The sequence below is a fragment of the Cyprinodon tularosa genome, unplaced genomic scaffold (genome assembly GCF_016077235.1).
Source record: "Cyprinodon tularosa strain WSP-4 unplaced genomic scaffold, ASM1607723v1 ctg69, whole genome shotgun sequence".
Lineage (NCBI taxonomy): Eukaryota > Metazoa > Chordata > Actinopteri > Cyprinodontiformes > Cyprinodontidae > Cyprinodon > Cyprinodon tularosa.
In genome coordinates, this window is record NW_024039440.1 from 3,098,870 (window position 1) to 3,126,824 (window position 27,955).

At 38.9% G+C, this 27,955-nt stretch overlaps 2 protein-coding genes across 4 annotated transcripts; one reads left to right on the forward strand and one right to left on the reverse strand.

Moving 5' to 3' along the window:
* Positions 1 to 204: 204 nt before the first annotated feature.
* Positions 205 to 16,081, forward strand: fam118b (family with sequence similarity 118 member B). Its single transcript, XM_038267912.1, has 7 exons — positions 205 to 679; positions 2,877 to 2,966; positions 3,200 to 3,452; positions 13,037 to 13,264; positions 13,887 to 14,015; positions 14,107 to 14,404; positions 15,213 to 16,081. Exons 2-7 carry the CDS (start codon positions 2,884 to 2,886, stop codon positions 15,281 to 15,283), a joined length of 1,062 nt encoding a protein of 353 aa, XP_038123840.1. The 5' UTR covers positions 205 to 679; positions 2,877 to 2,883; the 3' UTR covers positions 15,284 to 16,081.
* Positions 16,082 to 16,166: 85 nt separating this feature from the next.
* On the reverse strand, positions 16,167 to 27,534 carry srpra (SRP receptor subunit alpha). 3 transcript variants are annotated; one of them, XM_038267906.1, is made up of 15 exons: positions 27,396 to 27,534; positions 27,152 to 27,289; positions 26,775 to 26,858; positions 26,498 to 26,661; positions 22,277 to 22,437; positions 22,021 to 22,180; positions 21,742 to 21,886; positions 21,542 to 21,660; positions 21,328 to 21,449; positions 21,150 to 21,236; positions 19,607 to 19,779; positions 19,137 to 19,350; positions 18,316 to 18,479; positions 17,967 to 18,065; positions 16,167 to 17,882 (listed from the first exon to the last, which is right to left on the reverse strand). In XM_038267906.1, the coding sequence occupies exons 2-15, from the start codon at positions 27,272 to 27,274 to the stop codon at positions 17,754 to 17,756; spliced, it is 1,944 nt and encodes a 647-aa protein (XP_038123834.1). In that variant the 5' UTR covers positions 27,275 to 27,289; positions 27,396 to 27,534; the 3' UTR covers positions 16,167 to 17,753. The 3 variants fall into 3 exon arrangements, with proteins under 3 accessions (XP_038123834.1, XP_038123832.1, XP_038123833.1); XM_038267904.1 differs by having other exon boundaries at positions 21,542 to 21,886; XM_038267905.1 differs by having other exon boundaries at positions 21,542 to 21,886; positions 27,404 to 27,497.
* Between the last annotated feature and the right edge of the window lie 421 nt (positions 27,535 to 27,955).

The following is a 27,955-nucleotide window of genomic DNA, read 5'->3' on the forward strand; positions in this document are numbered from 1 at the left end:
TAGGGGTCTGATAAACCTTGAAATACAATAAAGCAGAGTAAGCCTTAAAATATGCAGTATGAGGAAATAAGTTGGGGAAGCTAATGATTTACATTGATCAGGAAGATTTCACTTTTTCAAGTTTTAAATACCGGATTTTGAAACTGTTACAACAGCGTAATAGAAATTTACTACAGCAAGTAAATGCGTCATTAAAACCGGTGCACATTAGCGCTCGCGGGCGGCCGTTAGACACCACACAGACAGGAGAGGAGCTGACGGCGACTTTAACTGGAGATACACAACGGTTCCCATTAGGGAGAAGAAAAAACATGTTTTAGTTGGAAACAATGAAATAGACGCGAGTAGTTACCGTCAGAATGACCAGCAGCGGCGGAATAATTAACGTTTGACAACTTTGGATTTCTTAACTTACTTTAAAACGATAACAATCTCACAAGATAAAACAGCACTGCCTCCCTAACGCCGACCTTTATTTTTTAAGACTGTGGCGACTATCCATCGGGTTCAAATCAAGACCTTTAAAAGGGAAGAAAAACAAAAAACGCCACGAAGGCTGATCGATTCCTGAACTACTTAAAGTGGATCAAATTCAACCTTCACTGTTTTGTATCTGAGCTTTAATTAAAAGAACCAAAACATCCGAACTGAGGCGAACACTGGAGTCACCTGGTGCAAGGTAAGTTACCTTTATACCTGCTTCTTTATTTAATCTTACTGAAAATGTTATATTATGTAAGACACGTCACAAACAAAATTCACCTTACTGCTGTTTGTTCCAGGAAATCTAAGGTGATTAAACCAGGTTTCTAAAATAAACATTGAATAAAGAAGCATTATTTAGAATAATATGAATTTGAAGCAAAACACTTTTGTTAAAAAGTAAAAAAAAAAATTAGTTTTACAGTTTCCCATCAGGAAAGGAGTGTTTCTTAAAAGAATGAGTAAAACATTTCCTGTTTACAGGAAAGGACACTATTGGGTAAGAATTGTAAAGTTTTTAGTAGAGCATTTGTTTGATGAGGTGTCAGTGATGGTTTTATCTCTGATTCAACTTGTATAACATGTTCTCATTGTGCCATTACATCATAGTCATGTTGTGTAGCAATATTGTTAAGAACTATTTGTTGGTTGTTTTATTTATTTATTATTATTGGTCATATGTTTATATTACTATTTTTTATGTATTTATTACTGTTTTTCAAGGCTGCACTTTAAGAAATGAAATTGCCTAAAGCTGTTTTAAACTAAATTTCTTTTTGTATACACTTGTGTATGCAAAATGACAAAATAAATTTAAGTTTAGTTCATATCTGACATGGATCATAAGGTAAAAGTCAAAAAGTGTCAGACACTCATTTTAATGGATCTGAGGTAGAGTGAGAGCAACTAGTTTTATGTCAAATTATAGTCATCAGAAAATGGGCACCATTTGAGGATTTATCAATGTCATGCAGTTGATGATCAAATGAAAATATATTTATTCTTATTTGTTAATTTTGTCTAAGTAATATCTAAAATCTCTCCTCCAAAGCATTAAGAAACACAACTGGGATTCAGACTAAAGATAGCCCAAAGCATCAGCTACCAAAAACCCAAGAACTTTCTTACCCTCACCCTTACACGTAGTCCTTACTCTTAACCACCATTTTGAAAGTGTCAATCAATTTTTTTTTTTACTTGACAAAAAGGCAGGAAGTAATGCAAAGCATACTTATGACTGCAGTTCTGAACATGTGTTCAAGTCCAGTGACTGTAGAAAAGAATAAGATGACGAAAAAAAACAGACTTATTGCTTTAACGTCCACTATACATAATATGGAAACATTTAGCAGATGCATTTATATACAATTTGTCTACTAAATAGGTTGTTTATCTTATAAAAGCAAAATGGAACTTATTTCCATGATAAATTTAGTATTAGCCTTTCAATTGTTTTGTGCGTTCACCTTGAAAGACAAGGGTCTTGTTCACGAATGAGGGGAAGATGGAGCAAGAGATCGATAGGCGGATTGGTGCGGCGTCTGCTGTGAAGCGGGCCCTCTACCGGTCTGTTGTGGTGAAGAGAGAGCTGAACCAAAAAGCAAAGCTCTCGATTTACCGGTCGATCTACATTCCTACTCTCATCTATTGTCATGAGCTTTGGGTCATGACCGAAAGAATGAGATCCTGGATACAAGCGGCTGAAATGAGTTTTCTCCGTAGTGTGTCTGGGCTCTCCCTTAGAGATAGGGTGAGGAGCTCAATCATCTGGGGAGGACTCAGAGAAGAGCCGCTGCTTCTCCGCATAAGAGGAGCCAGTTGAGGTGGCTTGGGCTGATTAGGCCTCCTGGACGTCTCCCTGGTGAGCTGTTCCAGGCACGTCCCACCGAGAGGAAGCCCAGGGGGAGACCCAGGACCCGCTGGAGGGACTATGTTTCTCAGCTGGCCTGGAAGTGCCTTGGGATTCCCTCCGAGGAGCTGGCCCAAGTGGCTGGGGAGAGGGACATCTGGGCCTCCCTACTGAAGCTGCTACCCCCGTGACCCAACCCCGGATAAGCGGAAGAAGATGGATGGATGGACCTTAAAAGACATCAGCATAGAAGAGAAAATGTAGATTCATATTGCTCTATTCGTGGTTATATATAGGGTAAATGAAATAAACCTTGTGGAACACCATTAAAGATTTCTACCATTATACTTTTGATTTATATCTAGGAAATAATGTCAAAACCATCTACTTCCAGTAGGGGGGAAAAAAAACTAATATTTGCATCAATTGAAGTTAAAATTCGAGTGATCAGCATCATCACAAAGTGGTATTAACTAGTCATTGTTTAAATTGGCCACAGCTGCTCCTTTCCAGGAGATTGACTGGTTGTTCATGTTTCTTAAAGGAGCTGAATGGCCTCTGTTGTAGCAGTGAAAACTGAGAAGCGACCTGCAGCTGATTCTCAGGATGCAGAGTCAAATGCTAAGAAGCCCAGGTAAGCTCAGGTGCACCTGCACATTGCTTCTATTACATATTCAAGATTTTTTTTTTTTTAGCAGAACTGATTAAAATCTTTGCCAGGCCTAACTGAATTAAATGTAGGTTTTAGTTCCAAAAAGTGCATGCTGGCAGGCTTGAAAATGCTTTATTTAACCTTCATGCTGTCAGAGGGATTGGGGAAGCATCGTATTTGGAACCGTCATCACTCAATCTCTGCCTGCCCCAAAGGAAATTGCTGCCCAGCCTAAAGACCAAGCGTGCCCCCGAGCTTGTCCTGGTGATTGGCACGGGGGTGAGCTCTGCAGTAGCTCCCCAGGTTCCTGCTCTCCGCTCATGGAAAGGGCTCATCCAGGCCCTGCTTGATGCAGCCAACGACTTCGACCTGCTGGAGGAGGAAGAGAGCCGGCGTTTCCAGAAGCACATGCAGGAGGATAAGAATTTGGTGCATGTGGCCCATGACCTCATTCAGAAACTGTCTCCGGTAAGACTGTCTGAATCTCTTTCCTCTCCTTCCTTTGCTAAATCTCTATTCTCTACAAACACAACCCCCTTGTATCACTGCAGACAATGCTGCTGAAGCACTGGAATTCTGTTATTACTTCCATGGATAAACATACAGATATTGGGTCCCTACTTTTTAAAGAACTGTATCTGAATACACAAGGCTCAGATGCTAGTCTCCTTTAAATAAATATTATTAATCATATCAGAGATAAGAGCCATGAGTATTGGTCTTATTAGGATAGGATGATTCATTATTCCAAATATAACTAGCTTAACACACAAACATTACTCTGAAAGAATTTACTTGAATGAAAATGAAAATGTCCAAAAAGCAATGTTTGAAATGACTTTTAGAAACCTAGAAAAAATATATCAATATAAGATTGTAAGTCTGGCTGGTAAGAAAGTAAAAATTATTAGGAGACGTAAAGGGATCAAGGATGTAAAGCATGTTGCTTTGTGATAGGGTCCGGCAATTAATTGCATTTACAATATAATGGCAACTGAATAAAAATGCAATTTTCAAATCGCAGATGCTCTCAATTTTGGTCACATTACAATTAAAGGTATTCTGGAGGATTTGCGCACATTTTTTAAAGACCCGCCCTCTCCGCAAGTGCGAGAGGATGTAGCAGCCCGTTTCTCCTCATGCACACTCTGCTTAAAGGTTGCTGTTCTCATAGCTCATACAAGTTTACTGTATCCGAACATCAGCCCTAACCCCTAAATCCCTCAATTACTATATAGAGGGGGGGACTGTATAGTGGACTTTATGTTGAACTCAGTTAACTGACCAGTTGGACAGATGATCAATACTTTTTGCTCCCCATTGGTCATGTAACTCTTCCTACACTGTGTGGTGCCTGCCCCATCTTTTTTATTAGTCACTAAGCTGGGTAGCGACCGCGGGCCGCTGTGACAGCATATCCCATAATGCTTTGTGCGGAGAGCTCTCCACGCAAAGCATACTGGGATATATCTGCCTCTTCTGAGGCCTTTCTTTTCTTCTCATAGACTTCGTAGACACTTTTTCTCTTGCGACCCTCTTTGAGCTTCAATGACTGAAACCGTAGCTCACCACACATACCATATATGCCTGAAAGTGCGAATGCTCCGAAAAAGATAGCTAACGGGACGAGCACTTAGGACAGCCTTATGTAAACATATCAGCAGAATGATTGACAATTAGGAGGACCACTTATTTTGATGATCCACCCAGGAATGAAAGACGTTCCTCTATACCTTTAAGTAGTTTCACTCCAGCCCTTTAGGTGGCAGTAATAGGCTTAAAGTGGGATTGCTGCCACACAGAGGGGCCCTTTTTACAAGGATTTACAGTTAAATCTTGCAGCAATGGACAAGCAAGTGGTTAATGCAAAATAAAATTGAAATAAAATCACAATATTCATTGAAAATAATTGAAATTTAGATTTTTGTCAAAATGGTTTAGTACTAGTTCATGACAGCACTATCTTGTTTGTAGTTTATGTTTGTTTTTTCTTGTATAAAAATATGTAATCTTAATGTCCGCCTTATGTCTCCTGCTCAGACAATAATCATACCAAATATTTAAGCTGCAGTGTTACATCTTTAGTAAAACCGTGGCGGAGTATTTGCTCAGAGAAAATCTTTATAGAAGGTGCCAAGTGCTTTTTATGTTCAGTTGAGCGAGCAACTGTTTTTTTTTTCTTTTGCATGTGTTTTTTTTTTTTTTTTTTTTTTTTACAAATATGCTGATCATAGAATAATGAGTGAACATTATGAGTGGAGGATATATTGACAATAATACTTACCAAGTATACCAGACCAAAAGAAATTCATCAAACCTGAAACTAATTGCAGGTTGTTGTTTGTTTTGCCCTTTTTTTAAATATGTTTGAAAGTCACATGCAAACTCATTAACAAAACATTTATTTTTATTGTTGTGCATTTGTAAACATATCTGGACTGTCAGAAATAATTACAAAGGGATAATAAAAATGACAAAAAATATAAATAATATAAAATACCACAAAATATGAGAAAGTTGCCTTTGTCTGCTGATTGATAAAAGGGCAGATTATGCTCTAAAAATTTGGAGTGCTGAAACAGCAAATCAAGGTAGAAGTTTAAGAATTTAATAAAACATGAGCTATGTATATAGGAAAGTTATGATTTATTAAACTCCATTAACTGCAGGCTCTTTTTTTGCTAAACATGCCACAACTTTTTAAGGTCTTTTTTTTTGTTCGTTTTGGTTTAATTTTATAAAGATTTTCTGTCGTCCGGCTGCATTAATTTTTGCCTGTGCGGATGTTTGTTCCTTATTAATAACATTCTTCTTTTGTTGTTTCCGACAGCCCAGATATATTTACATGCACAGAATCTCTCTATTCTAATTACTTTGTGGCAGCAATGACCACAGATATTTTTGCATGTCATTTTGCCCCTTACTTTCCGAAGTAATAAAAGGTGCAAGACTGCAGCCGCGGTTTATTTTCCGATTGGGAAAATTGCTTTGCGCCTGGTAAATTCTGACATTTACGCATCGTCCATGAATTTGCACAGTTTTGAAATTAGAAACACTCAACAAAATTTTTGCACACGCTGTCTGCTGTCTTAGAAGATCAGCTCTGTTCGTACAAACAGGTTTTCGCTCGTTTTAAGATGTACAGCCGTTCTAAAGATCAGGCCCATTATGATGTGCTTTGGCAATGCAAATTAGGGAGCGGCTGAAGGGAGACAAACAAACTAAAGAACATCCATCACTAAAGTGACATTGAGGAAGGGCGGGCTTGACAAGGCAGATATTTTTCCTCGATGTTCTTTAAAAGGCTCTGCATGAAGGAATCTGTTCATTGTTTTTGGGTGGAACCTAACCGCTCTGCACGTCTTATCTTTTACGCAAGCAGTTTTTGGAGATCACCAACCGGCCCACTTACTACATGCAAGTTTTCATTTTTTCTCTTCGTCTTTTTGCCTACACAGTTTAGCACTCCTTATCCAGAACCCTTGAAGATCAATTGCATTGTGTTGTACGTAGACAAAACCAAAGCTAATTTCTACACAAACATGTCATCAACATCACAGCAGTTGATGCAAGCGTCTGTTATATTTTCATTGGATGGGTCTTTATTTCTTAAAAATAATTACTTATACTCACTGGAAGTACTGTGGAAGAGGGTTTACCGCCACAGATCTTCTAATATGAGAGAATGAAAACAAATATTCGACCTGGAAAAGCCTCCGATCATCCATGCTCTGTGCACACTGATGTGTTATTTATGGCATTTGCCTACTACCTACTTTAAAAAAATATATTCTTCATTTCCATCAAACTTATTTGAATATAATTTCAAGCAGACAGTAGTTAATTTTTTTAAAATAATACATTGTATAAATTGTTCTGAAGTCTTTCAAATAGGTTAAATATGGTTGAACTCTACTTTTTGGCCCCTCATTGAATTATTAGTTTATCTACTAAAAGTGTGCCTAAAAAAACTGCAAATTACCTTCAGAACTTCTGTACAGAACTTTTTATCCCCTTTGCGATCAATCGATACTTTTTAAAGGCTCATGACAATGATTATTTACTTTCTTCTCATAATCGTGAGAGATTTGTCGTAATTAATAGAAAAATCAAAGAGAAGAAAAAACAAAAGAAAAGACCACAGTATTGACATAGAACTGAACCGGTTTGATCTGGAGCAGGGTTTGGCAGATGGGAGTCTTAATACCGTTTGCCTCCTGTGTTAGTCATGTGTCATCGCACCTTTGACATTGATAAAAACAGGCTTTGTTTCGGCCCTCAGCCTGTCGAGACAAAGGGAACAAACAGCGCTTTTATGGCTTTATCCGTCGTGTTTAGTTTGTTCCAATGTCGCGCAGACACCAGTCCACTCCCGTTGGCCGCAGACACAGCGGGGTCCAGCACAGCAGGTCGGAGGGAAGGAAAAAAGCCAAACAAACATGGAATAATGTGAACCAGAACCCCACCTCCACCAACCCCCCCACCCCTTTCCCTCCCTCCTGTAGCCCAGATTTTCCATTCAGACAGGTTTAAAGCTCCACCTATGACCACAGCGGGTTATAGTGGAGCATGGACGTCTAGTTGCTCTATTCATAAAAACATGCAGCAGTTTCACTTGAACCTTCACTCTACTTTAGCGATATGTGTCTGGGTATGTGACACCTGCTTTATGGCCACTTAGGGGGTTTAACCCACTTCCATGGATTTGGAAATCAGCCCTGTTTCTCTGCTCTGTAGAAGCAGTGAGTCTAATCTCAAGCTTTGGCCATGAATCCTTTCACACTTTCCTGCCTTAGCAACAACAGAGTTCATTACGCCGTTTCAAGCAGGAAAATGTCCGTTCATCTGTTGTTGATTCATGCTTACCTGTTCTTTAGCTGGTTATTACATAAGCTGTGAGTCTGCCTGAGGACAGGGTGATCAGGACGGTGGCTGTAGACACTAGCTGGGGATAATGAAGTCCTTCCTGTGGAAAAGACTCCTGCTGTTTAACCCATTAGAGCTGTAATCTGTGGAAGTGGGGGCAGCATTTCCTTCCAATCTCAGTTCACCTTGGTCACTGCTCTAACCTTGGCTATACTTAGCTACCAGCATCCTTTGCTCTCTGTTGTTTTTACATCACCCTAAGCAAGGTAAGGATGAAATTTACACCTTACAGGGTTATATCCCTAAAGTCGTAGGGAAGTCATATTTAAAATTCAAATCATTCTGGCTTAAACATGTATATAAATGTACTCTTTATCAGACTATATTGTCCCAAAAGTTAATAAATTTCAGTAAAAAAAAAAAATCCTGTCTTAAAGTCTGGGTTTATTTCCGTTATTTTATGCAGGCCAGTTAGTTATACGTCAGCTTGTACGCCTAAATTCGGCAAATCATATATCTACGGTCATCTCTCAATCAAATTTTTTGGGCCATAGCATATTGATTCACATGTTGCAGCTAATATATGCAACGGTTGAAATAAAAAATAAAATAATTTACTTTACCATTGAGTTACGTCCCAGTGTTCACGGGGATGGACGTCTGTGTCTTCGGCAGGCGTAGAGCTAACAGAACTGGCAGCATTGCGAGGCAAGGGCTCAAACATGTACGGCTGTAAGCCTTCTACACCAAACCAAGCTTCTGCTGCCCTGGCGTCCTCTTCCACAACAACTCCGTCCCCACTTTCCTCCTCTAAATAAAAAATGTATAACGGAGGAGACTCATCCACGACCTCCAACACAAAACTCTCCTCCTCTTGCATGTTTCCGCTGTCCGTAGCATTCCTTGACAGTGTTGTTTCTAAATCACCAATTTAGTGCTACTTGGTCTCAATGTAATTTCCCATTGGGAACCTACTAGCAATAAGTTGCTAACTGGTTAGTAAGATGCTTCAGAGAAACCGGCCACAACCAAACATGCTTGCAAATCTTCTGCCACAACAATCCCAACACCTTTATAAACAACCAATCACATTCACTTTATTCACTGGTGTAAAGTCGGCCACCACTCAGGAGAATTCGGAAATGCAACGGATGGAACAGCCGCTTCTCTACGACTTGAATAAGACTTTCACAGATGTTTTGAAATACTCCATTAAAGTTAAGCTTGAATTTGCAGCTTGAGGGGTTCTGTATTTTTAATTTGGAAACTAAAAACTGTTTTACTTCCAAACTTTATTCCTCACTCTATTGTCCAACATATTTATCAATCCATAATATAACACTAATTTATATCACCTGAGTCCTCAGATGCATGTTTTATTCCACTTGATTTATAAATGCTCTGGTCACATTGGATCATAAGTCAGTCACATCAACAGCCTTTTTGTTTAGAGATGGAAATTTGACTTCACATTGAGGTTGTTTAGTTTAATGGCCTCGAGATATTTCTGTAACGCAGTTTAGTTCTTCAGATGACGTAAGAATTATTATCTTTGTGTGCAGACAAGTCCAACATTCCAGCTCCAATGAATGTTTGAAAATAAACCCAGGAAGAGCAGAAATAAAGTAAAACTATCCTTGCATCTATCCCAGAACTGTATCTTTTATTTCTGACTAGTTCTAATCAATCCTTTCCTAAGGCCTTGCTTTTCATTTGTCATATTTATTCTGTGATTTTTTTTGTTTATATAATACAAGTATTTCCAGCCCTGGGGCAACAGAATCTACTCACTACTCAGTGTTTGATTTCATATCTCCAACTCATGATTATGTATGCAGCATCCTTTAAAAAGTACCCCTGAAAAAGTCTCAAACCTTTTTTGGGAGAAATTATTCCAAAATTACAAATATAAATTTTGATTTCATTATAAGGAATTCCTTTCAAAACAGGGATTTACCTAAAACTGCCGTCTTCAGTCTGAGCGTCCTTTAAAAAAAAAACATTCAAAATGGATGATGATGAAAGACAGATTCTACCTCAATGAGAGTATCATTGCTTCATTATGTTTCTTATTAAACAAAGGTAAAAAGTATTCAGTTCTTGTCTGACATCCATAAGGTAAACGTTGGGCTATACCCTGGACAGGTCACCTTCTATTGCAGGCAAGCACAGAGACAAACTACCATGCACACACACAGGAGCATGAGCATGTAAGCTAACAGTCATGTTTTTGGGCTGTGGGGGGAAGTTGGAGTACCTGGAGAAGGCATGGGAAGAACAAGCAAACTCCATGCAGAAAGACTATAGGCCACGATGGAACCCTGGATCTTGTGGCTGCAGCAGTGCTACAAACTGATCACCCTGCAGGCCAAGTCTACTCAACTCAACTCAAACTTTATTTATAAAGCACATTTAAAACAACCAGGGTTGACCAAAGTGCTGTACAGGAATCAAAGTTAAGAAACATAAGATAAAAACCGAAGGCTAAAATACATAAACACATAAAAATAGAATAGGATAAATGTTTCAATTAAAATACATTTTAGAATAAAATAAAATTTAAAATAAAATTTTGCCAAATGTCCACTTAGACATGATTAAAAGCCAGGGAAAAGAAATGTGATTTTAAAGAGGATTTAAAAACCTCAAAGGAGCCTGCTGATCTAATATGCCAAGGCAAGTTATTCCAGTGTCAAGGGTGCCGCTGCCATAAAGGTACAATCACCTTTGGTTTTAAGTCTGGTTTTAGGCATCGCAAGTAGCAGCTGATTAGAGGATCTCAGTGTTCTGGCCGGGGCATGAATTTGGAGAAGCTCAGTCAAATACTGGCGGGCTAGACCATTAAGAGCTTTAAGAACAAACAAAGTTTTAAAATCTATCCTAAAAACAACCGGTAGCCAGTGCAATGAGGCTAGAACAGGTGATATGTGGTCACGTTTACGTGTGCCAGTAAGGAGACGGGCAGCTGCATTTTGTACCAACTGCAGACGGTGTAAAAGTGAGTGGTCCAAGCCAGCATATAAAGAGTTACAGTAATCCAATCTTGTATTAATAAAAGCATGGATTACAGTCTCCAGATCTTTTTGTGGCAGGTACCCTTTCACTTTTAAAAGAAAAATTCTTAACTGGTAAAAGCTGTTTTTTACGACCGAACTAACCTGGCGATCAAATTTCAAACTGTCATCAAATATTGCACCAGGATTTTTTACTGATGATCGAATGTTAGGTGTAAGAGGGCCCAAGAAGCAAGGGGGAAAATCTGCTGAACTCCAACCAAACATGTCTTACTTTCATTCAGGTTCAGAAAGTTTGAGGCTTTGAGGATTTAACCTACATGACACAACAAAAAGCTTGTGAAACTAACACCTGAAGTAGATAATGTGCACGTTAGAACAAAGTAAAGCCCTTCCTGTGACACCATTCAGACTATTTATTGTAGATTTATTTGCTCCTAAGGCTTAGCAGATGGGAAAATAAAAAAAACAGTAAAGCTTGTGGGCAAAGACGTCTCGCTCTAACATGCACTGTGCATGTGTGTCTGTTTCTTCACTCAAGAAACTTTAAGTGCAATTAGAGGGAGAAGGGGTATGAAAAACAAGTTTTAGTTCTTCATACCCCTTTTCAAACAATATACATTAATAAATGTCAGTTCTCTGACTGCATATACTGACAGGTTTATTTATTGGAAAATTGTATTCTATTTATATTGAAATTAATTTATTTGGAAATATTTTTTTTTTGTTTGTTTTGTAACCAATCTCTTTTTGTGGGTATTTGGTTGTTTGTTTGAAGTATTTTTTGTAACTGATTTATTATTATTTGTCAAATTTTCCTGAATAAATTCCTTTTATTTTATTCATTCATTCAAAAGTGGAAAATGCAGCCAAATATTAAAGGCACACTATGCAAAATTTTTCAGTTAATTAATGTGTTCCATAACGTTTTGGATGATTAAATGAGTCATTTCAGGTTGAACAAAGGTATTCTCGGCTGCCCTGGTGGTCTGTGGGGGAAATACTGCACTTGCAATTGCAGGAGCACCGACCCGCACCCACAGGCTCAGAAGTCTCGTGAGAGTCAGTCTTGCTTTACGGCGAGAACTGCTACACGCCCCCGGTTAAAAGCATTCTCGTTGCTAGCACAGTGGCGATCTTTGTGCAGTTATGCTACGTTCACATCGGACGCAGCAAAATCGCGTCTGCTGCTTCATTTTTGCTGCTTGTACCAGTTAGTTCTGACGCGTGGCTGAAGCAGCTTTGCTGCTCTGGCTGCGCGGTGCAAAAGTGTGTCTGACGAGCGTTGGGCGGAGCTTCACTATCCTTTCTTTGCCTTGCAGCTATATTTGCTGTGATCAGTGGGAATAAAGTAGTTTTAATATGTGTTTAAGTGAGAAAATACACCTGAAAACGTAATCAGTGCCGTCAGTTCATTCAGATTATTATCCTGCCTTCAATATTTTTTCTGTCGGAGCCGCTCAGACCCCCACATACCAGCGGTGCGCCGACAGTAGGAATCCCTTCATCAGCAGCCTCTGGCCAGGTCGCCTCCTCGCGGTTCACCGCGGCAGCTGGTAGGTGTTTTTCATCTAAATAATCCAAACTGCATATTCTGCCGGCAGATTTCTGCATTTTAAGTTAATTTAGGCGTCAATAAACTGTTTAAGAGGAGAGATCATAGCCTCTGATCATCAGCGCTGTGTCTCTCTCCCTGCGTCAGATGATTAAACGCGCCCGACGCACTGCTTCAGCTGCTCAGACACGCTGCGCCTGCTGCTCAAAACGTGCCGCGGGACCTTTTGCTGCACCTTGACGCGCGTCAACCATTGACTTTGCATGTAAATTCGCTGCTTCTGTCGCACCAGCTGCGTCCAGTGTGAACGCAGCATTAGTCATTCGTTGCGTTCGCCTGTCTGCTAAGCTCAAAACAACAGCGCCTGGCTTGACGGAGAAACCAGGAGAACAGCTGTGCATATTTACGACAAAATCAACACCGGTTGCATAGTATACCTTTAAAGTAAATCCTTCAGTTCACATTATTCTACTGCAAGAAAAGCTCCTTTGTCTTTCATGCTATTTCCACATTGTCACCATTTAAGCCATTAACTGTGGAGGTTTTTTTATGTACAATTCTAAAGACACTTTAAGCGCTCCTGTGAATGAACGGCACCATTATGTTTTCTTTCCTAGAGGACAGGAAATGTACGATCCACGTTCTTCAAAGACTGTCTTTACGAGGTTTTTGATGACTTGGAAAGCAAGATGGAGCATGCAGGGAAACACCTCCTGCAATCTGTCCTGCAACTGATGGAGAGCGGCGCACTGGTGCTTACCACCAACTTTGACAACCTGTTGGAGATCTATGCAGCCCACCAGGGAACCAAACTGGAGTCTTTAGACCTGACTGATGAGAAGAAGGTAAACTGCTTCAACTGTGCTTTGGCACTAATTGATCTGTCCTGCAACAATGCATGATGTCAGCTTTTTTCCCCTAGTACAATGCAAAGGTCATTTATGCATGTGCAACTGTAAAGATCCAGAGCTAGTTTACAATATAAGACTCAGAGTAGCTGAAGAAACTGACTAGGCCAACTCAGGTTGGGTTTTAGATATGAATAAAGCTTATGTAACATGCCTGAATAGGAGAAAGATCTGCAGACATGATGCTGAAAAACAGAAGTGACTAACTTCCTGTGACTTTGCACGTCAATGAAGTTCCTTGTTGACTAGAAGTCCTTTTGTTTCTCACAGGTGGAAAACAGGCCTCTGATGTCAAATTGTATGAATCTAACTATTTACTTTTGCCACTGCACTGAACAGCAAAGAGCAGCGCTGTTATCTCCATTGGCCTCAGCTCAGAGTTTAATCATGCAGCCATTAGATCCGAGTGATCCGATGCTTAGCCTCTCAGCCCTGGTATTTATGCCTCGTCTCCATAGGGGCTAATGTTCTCTCACTACTATTTAGTGATCTTACTCCCCTACCCAGTTAGAACAGGATTCTGTGCAGTCGACTGTTAAGTATAGTCGTCTTTTTCCAGGTGTTGGAGTGGGCTCAGGAGAAACGGAGGTTGAGTGTTCTGCATATCCACGGTGTTTACACTAACCCCTGCGGCATTGTGCTGCACCCTGCTGGCTACCAGAATGTACTGAGGAACACAGAGGTCATGGTGAGCTCTAAACTTTCTTTTGGTTGGTTTGAAAAATGTCTGTTTAAAGATACCTCCAGTTTATAGATGTTATTTTGTTTTGTTTTAACAGTGCGAGATCCAGAAGTTGTACGAGACCAAATCCTTCGTGTTTCTCGGCTGCGGACGCACCGTGGACGATACAACCTTTCAGGCTCTATTCCTGGAGGCGGTCAAACACAAGTCCGACCTGGAGCACTTCATGCTCGTACGGCGGGAGGACGTGGGCGAGTTCAAGAAGCTACGTGACAACATGCTGGACAAGGGCATCAAGGTCATATCCTACGGCGACGAATACGCGGACCTCCCTGAGTATTTTGAGAGGCTGGCAAACGAGATCTGCAACCGAGACGTGTCTACGAACGGCTGGGGTAAGCTCCTGGAAAGCCAGCGGATCCGCCTCTAACTTTTTCAACGAGTTCTTTCTCTGAAAGAAGCAGAATGTCATCTCTGAAGGAGCATTAAGGACTTGAGTAGCACTATGACTATTTTAGACTTTGAGCTGGTTTGTCTCAACTCAATTTTTCTCTTGCAAGAGAGGAGTTTAAAGCAAGAACGTCAAGTTCTTTTTATTGTGTGCAGCAAATTTTTAAACATGTATATTCTTAATGACGAAGATACATTTAACTGGATGATGTCATAGACTTACAGATATATTAAGACAGGGGAAAAACGCTACTTGCTTAATTAAGTAGTTAAAGGTATAATGGAGGATGTTTTTCATGGTGGATCATCAAAATAAGCGGTCCTCTTAATTGTCAATCATTCTGGTGATATATTTACGTAAGACTGTCTACGCGCTCGTCCCCATTTTTACTTACCGGTGGCGAGTCTGACAGTGGAAAAATTGCAAATCTTCTTTTGGAAAGTAAGATTATATGAGCAACGCAACAGCAACTTTTTAACAGAGCGTGCATGAGGAGAAATGGGCTCATGGAGGCTCTTGCATGCTTTTAATAGGGGTTCCCTCTTGGGAGCAGGTACAGGGTTGTGCATGTGCCCTTTTTTTTCAAAGTGAAGAGGGCGAGTCTTTTAAAAAATTCGAGAAAATCCTCCACTATACCTTCAAATAATTAATTTCCTTTTAGGATTAATGAAGTTTGTTTTTTTTCATTTAGTTACTACAGTTTTACTGATTGCAAATATGGGTTTGAAACTTTTTTTTTTTTTGTTCCACAGGGTCACCTTCCCAAAATGCAGAGGAACAGCAGAATGGCTTCAGTACACAGAAAAACCTCCTCCAGGGCTAGAAGGAGCAGGTGCAACGCCCTCACTGTGAGAAGCTGCCACATTCAACAGACATTTTTCGCATAACTAAAATTCGGACTGACTGCATGGAAAGTGTCTTTGGGAGAATCAGCTGTGACAGAATGTTTTCATTCTTGGTTTAAATGATCCCCCGTCACCAGAGTTGGTAGAAAACATGGGATCGGTTTCTTCTTCATCTTAAAGAGTCTAGTTCACTAAGTGCGATTTAGTCTATTCTATTTGGTGATTCTTGGGTGACCTAAAAGATATCTGTTTATCTCTGATCCTCGTTTTTTATTTTATTTGAATGAGTTGAGTTAAATCCATCAATGCCAAAACCAAAAACCTCAAATGCCATTTCCTGACACCAAAATGCTTCAGAGAAACTAAACGCTGCTGCGTTAAACTCAGAGAACACAATGTTCTCAATTCAGACTGCACAAAAACTCACAGCTTTGTATCCAAGCAGATGAAATGAAAGGCGAACTCCCAAACCTGGCGTTGATGGATTTAATCCATCACTCAGAATCATGTTAGCAGAATAATTAAAGGAAGGGTTGGGCAGAATATAACTTTTTCCAAAACATGACAGGTAAATGAGTTGGTGTTATGTTAAAAAGGTCAGGAGAGGGTTTTTTTTGTTTGTTTTTTCCATAGCAGTTCTGCTCCCTGAATGGAGCAATCCCTATGCTTTAAACAAAGTGTTCTTTGTATGCTTTATTGTATTTTTAAAACCTGAATGTGTTTCTGATGTATTTATAAGGTCTATTTCAAAATAAAAGCTTTTGGTATCCCATTCATCTCATTTATAACACTGGTAACCATGACATACCTCATGGGATCAACCTTTGCAGTGATAACAGAGCAAGTCTCACTCTCTCGGCTAACTCAGCATATAGCAGCTTTATTTAGAAATGTTTACATTCTCATAAATTAGTTCAAAATGCCAGTTTGATCCTTGATTCTCTGGTATTGCACTATCAGACCTTAAAGGATGGGCTACAGAACTTTAAACTTAGATTTCCACTGAAAAAAAAACATCAAATTAAAAGGGAAATTAAAACAAAAGGGTCTCATAACTTTGATTAAAACAAACAAAAACAGCACAGTCTCAAATCTGAGACTGATAGGACGTAAAAACAAGTTTTGTCTGTTTGGTCACACTTTACAACCACAAACTTCAGTGCTATTCTACCAGGATGTTGCAAACAGAAGAAAAAAAAAATACATTGTATAGTATGCTGAACACACCATCCACACAGTAACACATGGTGGTGACAGCATCATGCTGTGAGGATGCTTTTCTTCACAAGGAAGAGTTAATGGGAAGATGAGTGGTGCTACATACGGACCAATCCTGGAAGGGCAAACTAAGGGGCTGCAGAGGAGTAAAGGCTCAAATTCCAGCAGGAAACTTTAGGTTCAGCCAGAGCTGCAGGGGCATGTTTTAGATTAAAGTTTATTAGTTAGTTTAGAAACAGCAAAGCCAGATACTTGAAAATTTTTTAATCCAAGCTAGGCAAATCTCTCAAAACCAAAATGAAAAGGTTTATTCCAGATGTGCATAGCTTATAGATGTAATCAAGGCTTGAAGCTGTCATGTATTAAATAAGGGGGTTCGAAGACATTTGCACGTGTCTTTCCTCAATTTAAGTTATAAAAAATAAAACTTTTGGAAAGCCAAAAATAGTTTTCTTGAAATTTAATCAGGAAATACTCAAGTACATAAAATACATTGCAGTTTTTGGTTGTAAGGTGACACAATGGGAAAGTTCATCTGACTTAAATATTATTTTCTAATCAATAATGAACGTGGGGGTGGGGGGGTCATGTAAAGAAGAATATTTAAAAGGGAACATCCAAATGAAGCAAAGACAGTACAGTTAATGATTAAGATGTTTTGTTCTGATTTATAAAGGACCACCATCCATAATGATTTAGCTTCTTTATGCAGTTTAGTTCAGTTAAACTGAAGAAATGCTCAATTTTAAATCCAGCCGTCACTTCTAATCTTTTAGTAGGATTCTCACCTGGAACTGTATCTCTGTTGGTTAACCATCCGCGTAATATATTAAATAAGAGATCAAAAAAGAGGCACTATGGTTGCTAAGCTCTCCTTGGGAACAGGAAACCCAATTTCCATGAAGTTGAGGTGATTGAGGGACACAATGCCAACGTTCTGCAGTTGAAACCAGTAAGATTTGATAAAAGTCCAGTTAAAATGCCATGTTAGTTGATCTGAAATACACTATTTTGGCCCAAAAAAAATAAATAATCGTTCAAAGGAAGGCTCCACTGGGTTTCAAGGAAAGCGTTCTGAGGTGCACATATGTCCGTCAATTGAGTTTATTGTCTGCAAGTTTGGTTGGAAAGCAAACAAGCATGTATGGTGGGCTAATGGTGCTGGAACGTCTGATGGCAGCGGGGCAAGTGTACCGTTGGCTTGTATTGAAAACCGATGACAGCTGCTCGTTAAGCCTTCATGAGGGCGCTGACCACAGCGTGGGCGTTGAGGCTGCGCAGGTCGTTGTAGGTCTGCCCTGTGCCCACGAACACAATGGGCTGGCCCGTGATGTAAGTCATGGAGATGGCTGCACCAACCTGAGGGCGGAAAGGTTGTCAGCTTTTCAAACTATTTCAAATAATAAAACCAGGTAGCATAAGACGAGGAGCACAAATAATTACCTTGTCATCAATGGTGTCAAACTTTGTGAGAACAATTCCATCGATGAGGCGAGGCTTGTCAGACATTGAGTGGTCAGCCAGAGCTTGATTAAACTTCACCTGAGGACACAAACAGGAGAATACTGAAATGTTCAGCTGAACTCTGAGAGGAACAGATGGGGAAAAATGCATAAAATCATCTTATTAACTTAGTGGTGTTTAGGGGAAGAGGGTGAGTGGAGATGGAGGAGCACAGAACTCCATATGAAACAGCAGGTATGTGACAATACTGACCCCTAGTGGTCAGTTAAAAAGTCATAAAAAAAAAGAAAAAGACAGATTTATGTCATAATTTCTAAAGCCAACTAACCAGCTGGTCAACTGCTTCATTTCCCACCAGAGCCTCTCCAACGAACAGCACCAAATCAGGCATGTTGACAGCGATCAGTTTAGCCAGAGCCGTCATCAGGGGGGCGTTGTCCTGCATTCGCCCAGCGGTGTCCACCAGCACCACATCAAAAGCCTGGTTCCGAGCTGGAGGAAAGGCATCCAACATGGACAGTCAGCATGGCCCATACAGTACTTTTTTAAAACAAACTAACACATTTTAATAAGACTTAATGTCATACACCAACAACAAGAACTAGTAGACGACATGGAGATGTTTCTCCAGGTTTGCACATATAAAGACTGAAATTCTCTACAGTAAAGCGGAAAAAACTCAGTTGAATTGAATATAAAGTATCCCAGCAGTAATTCTGAGGTTCTCTCACACAATCTCAATTAGTTGTAGATTTTGACAATTTTAACACAAACTTTAATCTCAACATTTCTATTGGAACTGTGCCTGTATGTGTTTAGGCTCGTAAACCTCTGCTTTTTTGGAGGTATAGCTTCCCTATATTTAACTAGAGCCCTTCTCCAGATCAATAAATGTTCCTAAGCTCCTGCTGAAGAAAAGCATGCCCACATCATGATGCCACCACCATGTTTCATCTTTGGGATGATGTTTTCTCTGCGCTGCGTGCCCCACATAATATAAACAATAATACGCCATGTTGTCCAGGTCTGACATAAAATCTCACTATAATACACATAGGAATGTGCTTGAGAGGTGAAAAAAAACTTTCAACGAATATTAATAATAACACTTTTTTAAATAAATGCCCAATCAAAGGACATTTTGGTTACCGTAGGCAATAGCCTCCATTGCAATTCCCGCTGCATCTTTCCCGTATCCCTTCTCATAGAGCTGGATCACTGGGCGACCCCCATGCTTCTCTGGTGGGTGCAGTGAGTTCAGGCGCCGCTGATGAGTGCGAAGCTGCTCCACCGCGCCCGCACGGAAAGTGTCGCAAGCAGCGATCAGCACGCTGAAACCGTTTTCAATCAGCCAGTAGGAGATCTGGACCGAGACGGAGACACATGAAGCTGAACATGTGAGAAAGACTAATCCTTAATAAAAACTGAAGGGGTTTTCAGTTGTATTTTCCTTCTTGAATGAATATTGAAAGTAATCTGTAATAAATTTCAACAAAATACCATCTCTCTGTGCCCAGACATCAAATGCAGATCGTTAACACTTTCCTTTTGAATTCTGAATGTTGCCATAAATTCCATTAAGGATTCATTGCAAACAGAATTCAAATGATTAAACTCACCTTGGCTAAGTTGGTAGACTTGCCGACCCCATTGACGCCACAAAATGTGACGACGAAGGGCCTGCGCTGGCGCTGAGCCTCCATGACGTCTCTCAGGATGTCCACTCTGCGCTTGGGCTGCAGGATCTGCACCAGGGAGTCCTGCAGGGCCTGCTTCACTGTGGAAGCAACAGCTGGGAACACACAACATTAAGTTAGACACATCATGGATTCCTTACTTCTTTCTTATACTCTTTGACAAACAATCTCGAATAAACTCAAAATTACAAAAACGAAAGATACTTCACAACAAACTACAGAAATTCAGATGATTAATAACAGCTGCAAACCTGTGATATAGTAGCATCTCTTAACAATAAATGTTAACTATCAAATATTTAACATTTATATAAATATGCAGTAAATATTACAAAATAAATTTTTTTAAATCCTTTCTTTATCATTGTTTCTTTTAATGTATTTAAAGACACTATCAGTTTGTACATAAAGATATTATTTTTGCCAAAGCTTTGATTAGTATTAGTATTAGTATTTTTTCTGTACTTTATTGTGTAAGTTAACTGGTTTGGATATCTGTAGTTATGATTTACAATTATTAGGATGTTATAAAGTCTTGTCCAGGTCTCTCTTGTAAAAGGGATTTGTAATTTCAAAGAGATTCGCCTGGTTAAATAAATTAACTGTCAATTAACACTATCAATTAAAATCCTGAGCCTAAAACTACCATGTCATTATGGGCCACTATTAAGTTTTTTTATATAGCTTGATTCTTTGGGTAAGTACGGAAAAAAAAAAAGTTAAATTATTTTTTTTTATTTTATTTCAGTTTAATATCAGAATTCTGACTTTAATCTCAGAATTTTGATTTTTTTTCTCTCAGAATTATGACTTTAATCTCTACGGAAGAGGATTAGGTCCACTGAAAAAAAAAAAGTTAACCGATTTTTCAATTTTATCTCAATTTTTAAAAAAGTCAGCATTCTGAGATTAAAGTCAGAATTCTGAATTTTTCCTCCATACTAAACTGAAATAAAATTTAAAAATCAGTTAACTTTTTTTTTTCCAGTGGACCTAATCCTCTTCTGTAGGTAACTGTTGACATTAAATGCAAAAAAAAATATTCTCAAATAAAGATCATAAATAAAGATCCACCCAAGTTTTAATGTTTAAAAAAAAAAAAAAATTGTTATTTTGTATGATTTCCATACCTAATCATCACCTGTGCCTTCTTTGATGCACAGGTGTCTATGTGCAGCATTTTCAGCTAAATCTTAAGCAGATATACTAATATATTTCAACTACAAATAATTTAATCAACAGCTTTTGTAAGTTTTTTTTTAGGAATGTTTATTTTTCTCATGTGAAAACCGAGTTACTTTAACATTTCACGAGTGTCAAAGGGATAGAAAATCATTTCAAAGCCAGAAGAAAACTTTGCCATGATCGCTGTTGCTTTCAGTAAAAATCCCTAACAGGATGTTATTCCTTAAAGTAACAAAACAAAGGGACAGGACTGAGCTGCGGGTGTGATAAACGTACTCACTGGTGAACGTGCCCATGACTTTTCCCTCCAGTTTCTTAGCAACAGATTCGCACAACTGGAAGGAAATATCCGCTGCTACGTTCTTAGCTGGTGAATGATGAGAAAAAACAAAAAGCTGAATAAAGTAACTTTTTATTTGGTGTTATTTCCACAGAAAGAAAGAGAGCTGCAGTCCTACCGATGAGGTGTTCCCTCATTTTCTCCAGCACCGGCTCCATGTCCTCACGGGAAAGGCTCTTAGAGCCCACAAGACCCTTCAGCATCCCAAACATCCCTCCAAAGCCGCCACTCTTTTTGGAACTGAGGAAAGAAAGAAATTTTAATATATTTAAGCTGAGAACTTGGAATCGGCTTTATTTGCTACGGATGTGTTCCCAAAATGAGCACTGTACCTGGTCTGGGTTTTTTCACTGACACCTACTTCCTCCTCCTCCTCCTCCTCTTCCTCCAGCTCTACCTCCTCGCTAGACTCGTAGTCCACAGAACGCAGGTCGCCCTTCATACCCTCCACCTGAATTTCCAGAAAAAACGTCCCAGATTTTACCCTCTGTGTGAGTAAAGCTGCAACTAATTGTGCACCGAGGAAACTTACTGGGTCGAATTGTGCTTCCATGTTCTTCTCCTCAGAAGCAGCTACTCCGTTCTTGTCGCTATAGTCCAGGTTCTTGATGCTGCTGCCTGCGTTGCCCCAAACACGCATCTGTTTTTCCTTTGGCTTTTGGGGCTTTGGGGATTTTCTGTAAACAGGGATTTTATTTTTTCAAAAACTAAAGCCTTAAGTTAAATATAAGTAACAAAGGCTACTGTACATCGGTGTTGTGTTAGTTAAACAATGACAAATGAAATAAAATGAAAAGATCTGCATCCTCACACTGGTTTTTCAGCAGGTACAGAGCGCTTGCGGAAGAAATCCTCTCTCTTCTTCTGCATGATCTCCTCAGGGGTCAAGTCTTTGTTACCATTTACAGCCGCCTTCTGGCCAGGCGGCGAGGTCTTAATTTGATCTCCTTTGGCAGGCTCGACTGCAGGAGCTTAAAAAATATATATAAAATAAAACTTAATCATCCAGTCATCATATAACAAACAGGCCAAGTGCTTAAAATTAGCCATTCTGGAGCATTGCTCACCCTCCTTTTTGGTATTTTTATTCTTTTTGCCTCCTGGTTCCTTCGCCTTCTCTCCACCCTTCGTCTCAATCATTGACTTCACAGTTTTTTGGGATTTCTCTGACTCCTTAAATGACCGCATGGGGGCGTGGCTTCGGACTTTACTGGATTCCTCCGCCTCTCTTTTGGTACAAAAGTGAATGTCAGTATTCGAAGTGAAACTTTAAAGATTTTCAGCGAATCACATTCTGCACAGATACCATTTTATTTCCAGTAGCAAAGGCACATTTGTTCATTTTAAACTATCAAAATAAGACCAAGTCTTCATTAAAATGCCTCTTTTAATGTTTTAGTAATAGGAGGAATTTTTGGTGGTTTGACCAGAAATTGAAGACCCAAAACTGAATATTTTTTGAAAAAGAAACCCCAAAACACAAACTACCAAATTTGTGCATTATGCATCAAATCTGTAAAAGATTTGATGTGTAATGCTGAGTACGATGCGTAAAAATCTGCAGCAGTATTGTAAAACCTAACATCTGAATAGCAAAAACATACAGTTTGCGACCAAAATTTTGACCACTTTGTGTTAATTTGTGTGACATTTTGAAATCTTATGTTTAATATTTAACATCCAAAATGGGATTTTATTCAAAACACCAACACAGCAGTGCATGATTGTAAACGGGAAGGAAGAGGAGCGCTATGCGAAAGCAGAGATACCTTGGAGCAAAGTTGGGCACCAGGGCTGTGTTTATTTAATCTATTACTTCCAATTATTAATATTATGTTTATGTAGATTTTTTTTCATTTGTTTTTTTTTTCTTCCATCAGCTCTACCAAATTAATTACCAACTAGCAGCAAACATTGTAAATGTTTTCAGGACATGCAAACGAGTTTTACAAACATGTTTCCCAACTCGGATTAGTTAGGCTGTAAATTGAGGCCAACTCCCAGAAGGGATGAAGAAATGAGAGCAAGCTTTTAAAAGTACCATTTTTCATTAGTAATTTGTTTTCATTAAGTCAAAAGTAAATTTGATTAATAAACAGCATAAATATGTTGCACAACCACAGAGCTGTGTAATTCAGGTAACAGCTTAGAAAAAAGTTTTTATTAGCAGCAATCCAATTTGAGCGTGTACAGATGGTATCGGATCAAAAAAAAAAAATGGATATCAAATAAGGTTGACTGATATGTAAACATTTTCCAACCAACAAATAGCGATCATGTAGGTGACTTTGTGGGCAAATACAAGCAAACCACAGCTGATACGATACTATTTTAAATACATTTTTTTAAGTGACGATACAATGTTTGTCAATCTGTCACGATACATTTTCCATTCAATATCTGTGATCACTATGACGTAATGTCATCTACCCATCCATTAAATTTTTTTTAACACTGATATAGGCTCACTAAATACCTGAAACATGATCTGACCATTTTATTTCCAAGCTCAACAAGAAGAAGTTTTATTCCAATTATAAAAAAAAGCACATTTTGCCATTTTACGCTATGTTAGGCTAATTATCATTGAAGATGTGTGAGTTTATTACACCTTGGTATTGGCTGCCTGTAAACAGGAAGAACTGATGTTTTCTACAGGTGCTGGTCATAAAATTAGAATATCATGAAAAAGTAGATTGATTTCAGTAATTCCATTTAAAAAGTGAAACTTGTATATTATATTCATACATTACATACAAACTCATATATTTCAGATGTTTATTTTGTTTAATTTTGATGATTACAAATGACAACAAATGAAAATCTCAAATTCATCATATCAGAAAATTAGAATATTACTGAAGACCAATAAAAACAAAGGATTTATAGAAATGTTGGCCAACTGAAAAGTATGAACATGAAAAGTATGAGCATGTACAGCACTCAGTATTTAGTTGGGCCTCCTTTGGCCTGTATTACTGCAGCAATGCGGCGTGGCATGGAGTCGATCAGTCTGTGGCACTGCTCAGGTGTTATGATAGCCCAGGTTGCTCTAATAGTGGCTTTTAGCTCTTCTGAATTGTTGGGTCTGGTGTATTGCATCTTCTTCTTCACAATACCCCATAGATTTTCTATGGGGTTAAGGTCAGGAGAGTTTGCTGGCCAATTAAGAACAGGGATACCATGGTCCTTCAACCAGGTACTGGTAGCTTTGGCACTGTGTGCAGGTGCCAAGTCCTGTTGGAAAATGAAATCTGCATCTCCAAAAAGTTGGTCAGCTGCAGGAAGCATGAAGTGCTCTAAAACTTCCTGGTATGTGGCTGCGTTGACCCTGGACCTCAGAAAACACAATGGACCAACACCAGCAGATGACATGGCACCCCAAACCATCACTGACTGTGGAAACTTTACACTGGACTTCAAGCAACGTGGATGAAGTGCCTCTCTTCTTTTCCTCCAGACTCTGGGACCTTGATTTCCAAAGGAAATGCAAAATTTACTTTCATCAGAGAACATGACTTTGGACCACTCACCAGCAGTCCAGTCCTGTTTCTCTTTAGCCCAGGCAAGACGCTTCTGACGCTGTCTGTGGTTCAAGAGTGGCTTGACACAAGGAATGCGACAGCAGAAACCCATGTCTTTCATACGTCTGTGTGTGGTGGTTCTTGAAGCACTCACTCCAGCTGCAGTCCACTCTTTGTGAATCTCCCCCACATTTTTGAAGGGGTTTTGTTTCACAATCCTCTCCAGGGTGCGGTTATCTCTCTTGCTTGTACACTTTTTTCGACCACATCTTTTCCTTCCCTTCGCCTCTCTATTAATGTGCTTGGACACTGAGCTCTGTGAACAGCCAGCCTCTTTAGCGATGACCTTTTGTGTCTTGCCCTCCTTGTGCAAGGTGTCGATGGTCGTCTTTTGGACAACTGTCAAGTCAGCAGTCTTCCCCATGATTGTGTAGCCTATAGAACTAGACTGAAAGACCATTTAAAGGCTTTTGCAGGTGGTTTGAGTTAATTAGCTGATTAGAGTGTGGCACCAGGGGCCATCAATTTTGAACCTTTTCACAATATTCTAATTTTCTGATATGATGAATTTGAGATTTTCATTTGTTGTCATTTGTAATCATCAAAATTAAACAAAATAAACATCTGAAATATATGAGTTTGTATGTAATGTATGAATATAATATACAAGTTTCACTTTTTAAATGGAATTACTGAAATCAATCTACTTTTTCATGATATTCTAATTTTATGACCAGCACCTGTACATTAGTTAATCTAATTAAGGCAGTTCCTCTGTCTGGATTTACAGTTATAATCTTCATTCTGTACGTGGCAAAGATTTGGAAATGGAATGAGAGCGGGGTGTCCTTCAGCTAAGAAAAAAGTATAATATTTTTATAAGGCTGGACCCAAGGAAGTCTAATCATCTGCTAATGTGTGGGATGTAATTACGTGGCAGACTGGAGATGTGTAAAATGCCTTTTTAACTGTCAATCGGGGCCACTTCCCGAAAGGTAAGCAGCTGCCTTCTGTAAATTCTAAGCAACTTCTCTGATCTGAGTAAGATTAAATTTTATATCAAAATCTGTTGTTATGTTTCCTGGTTTTAATACATATAAGTTATGAAGTGTTATTTAAAGAGTTTGTCCCGAGTGATCACTTTTCAGGGAAAAGAACTGGAGAGATAGAGCATCAAGGTGCTTACACAGACTATAACATCTATTATGAATAATTTAATTGATGCATCAATGTGGATAAATGTATGATGCTACCAATACAAAAAGAAGGATGCTCTTTAAGAATTGGCAAAATGAAAGAAAATGCTATTTGCGTGTAAAAAAACAAAAAAAAAGACATTCTAGTAAAATGAGCATAAAGGTGAACTTTTAAGCTAAATGCAAAAGACTTTTTATTGAAAAATGACACTCCCAGTCAGGAATCCTTTGAGAAAGAAATGTTGCACCACAATGCGATTATGGCTTAAAAATAAAGCTAACATGGCCCAACACCATGACGTGCAACTGCACAGTATAAGAAGTAGCCATGGAGACGATCCTCTTTAGGAGGGGAGAGGACCGCAACAGAATGTGGTGATCTATCATATAAATCCAAATTACAATACTAAAGCTTAATGTGGTAACTTGAAAGAAATAAGAAAACATTGAAATACTAATGCAAGACAATATTTAAATATTATGCATATTTGTGAACCATTGTATTATTATTTTTTGCATATGCCAACATAAATAAACTCACATTAAGCAAACAAATGACATTTCTTACCTTAGTAGTTTTTTGAACCTGTCCTCAAAGTCAAAGCTGCTGTTGAGCAGCTTCAGGGCTCCTTTCTGCTCCAACTCATTCTTATAGCGATCCCTGAAGTGAAGCTGGACATCATCTATAAACTTGTCCACATAAGTCAGTGTGAGGATCTTCTGAAAACCCACCTGATCACAATGGGGGGGAAAAATAGTGATGTGTCTAGATGCAGTAAACACGGGTCAGCCTCCTCCTGCTCTGCTGAAATTCATGATAATCTTCATTTAAGTTTCAGACTCACCACAAATATCAACTCAAACTCGTTGTCCAGTTTGTATTTCAGACTCAGAGCTTCATGAGTAAAGGAGTTGTTCCCACCGCGCTCCTGTTAAAGCAACACAAGCTAAGTTGACATCTAATCCTACAGCCATTATTTAAAATACGTGCTGATTTAACTTGGTTTCTGCGTCTAAAAAATTGAAGAACTATATTTTAGCAGAAAATGTATCAATTAATTTAGCAAGTGAAAAATAACGCGAGTATGGAATGAAAATAAATAGTTTGTTTACTAGAGTCGAATGTGGCTAACAGCTAGCGGTTGCTAACCGCTAGCTTAGCATTAGCTAAACTCTCGCTAATTACGCTGGAAGATAACCGATAAACTGCTTTTGATGTCACCTGCAGGATCACGGAGCGGATCAGAGCGTTGACTGGGCCCGTAAAAGACTCGGAAACCCCGGCGCCCTGAAAACACCACAGCACTATCCCCCCTTTGCTGAAGATGGTGAAGAAATCCAACATCTTGTCACCGCGGATCTGCGTTTGAGTAAATAAACAGACAAACAATGAGATTGGAATAGGAAGTAAAATCTATCATTAAAGATTAGTCCCGAAAATCTACAGTAAAACGATCAGATCTTACCGGCTTACAATTAAACGTCCGATAAAATATCCCACGCGTGGAAACCCCAACACCGGTGGAAAACTGTTTTGGACACGTCAGATGATCATTTGGGAAGTGACGTTTACTTCTGGTGTTGCATCAAGCGGAATCCTCCTCCCTGCTCCGAACATAGATATCCATAATAATATCTATGGCTCCGAACACATTTTTTTTTTTTTTTTACTTTATTTAACCAATGTACATTACACCAGGTACCAGTACAGAACTGCATTAATTGCATTCACAGAAAGTGCATAAAGCATATCTTAATACAGAAGAAAACCAAATATAAACAGAGAGGATACAATAATAATGATAATAATAATAAAATAATAACATTATATTATAAATAGATTAAAGAACAGGGCGTTAAACCAGCAGATTAAATTTACTCACGCAAGAAAGAAAATTACCAGCACTTTTTGTTTTTACAAATTCTAAAGATTTTTTCTCATTTTTCCAATGGGATATAACTGGTTTACATTTTAAGTAACGGCATTTGTGTAAATAAAATTTAACTAGTAAAATTTAAATATTAA

Excerpts from the sequence above, each read along its gene's own strand:
- srpra (XM_038267904.1), bottom strand. The coding sequence starts at position 27,274 with ATGTTGGATTTCTTCACCATCTTCAGCAAAGGGGGGATAGTGCTGTGG. Across the intron at positions 22,438-26,497 it reads AGGTTCAAAAAACTACTAAG|AGAGGCGGAGGAATCCAGTA; the intron begins GTAAGAAATGTC and ends TTGTACCAAAAG. Across the intron at positions 18,066-18,315 it reads ATGAAGCAGTTGACCAGCTG|GTGAAGTTTAATCAAGCTCT; the intron begins GTTAGTTGGCTT and ends TTGTGTCCTCAG.
- fam118b (XM_038267912.1), top strand. The coding sequence starts at position 2,884 with ATGGCCTCTGTTGTAGCAGTGAAAACTGAGAAGCGACCTGCAGCTGAT. Across the intron at positions 3,453-13,036 it reads TCATTCAGAAACTGTCTCCG|AGGACAGGAAATGTACGATC; the intron begins GTAAGACTGTCT and ends TTTCTTTCCTAG. Across the intron at positions 13,265-13,886 it reads ACCTGACTGATGAGAAGAAG|GTGTTGGAGTGGGCTCAGGA; the intron begins GTAAACTGCTTC and ends GTCTTTTTCCAG.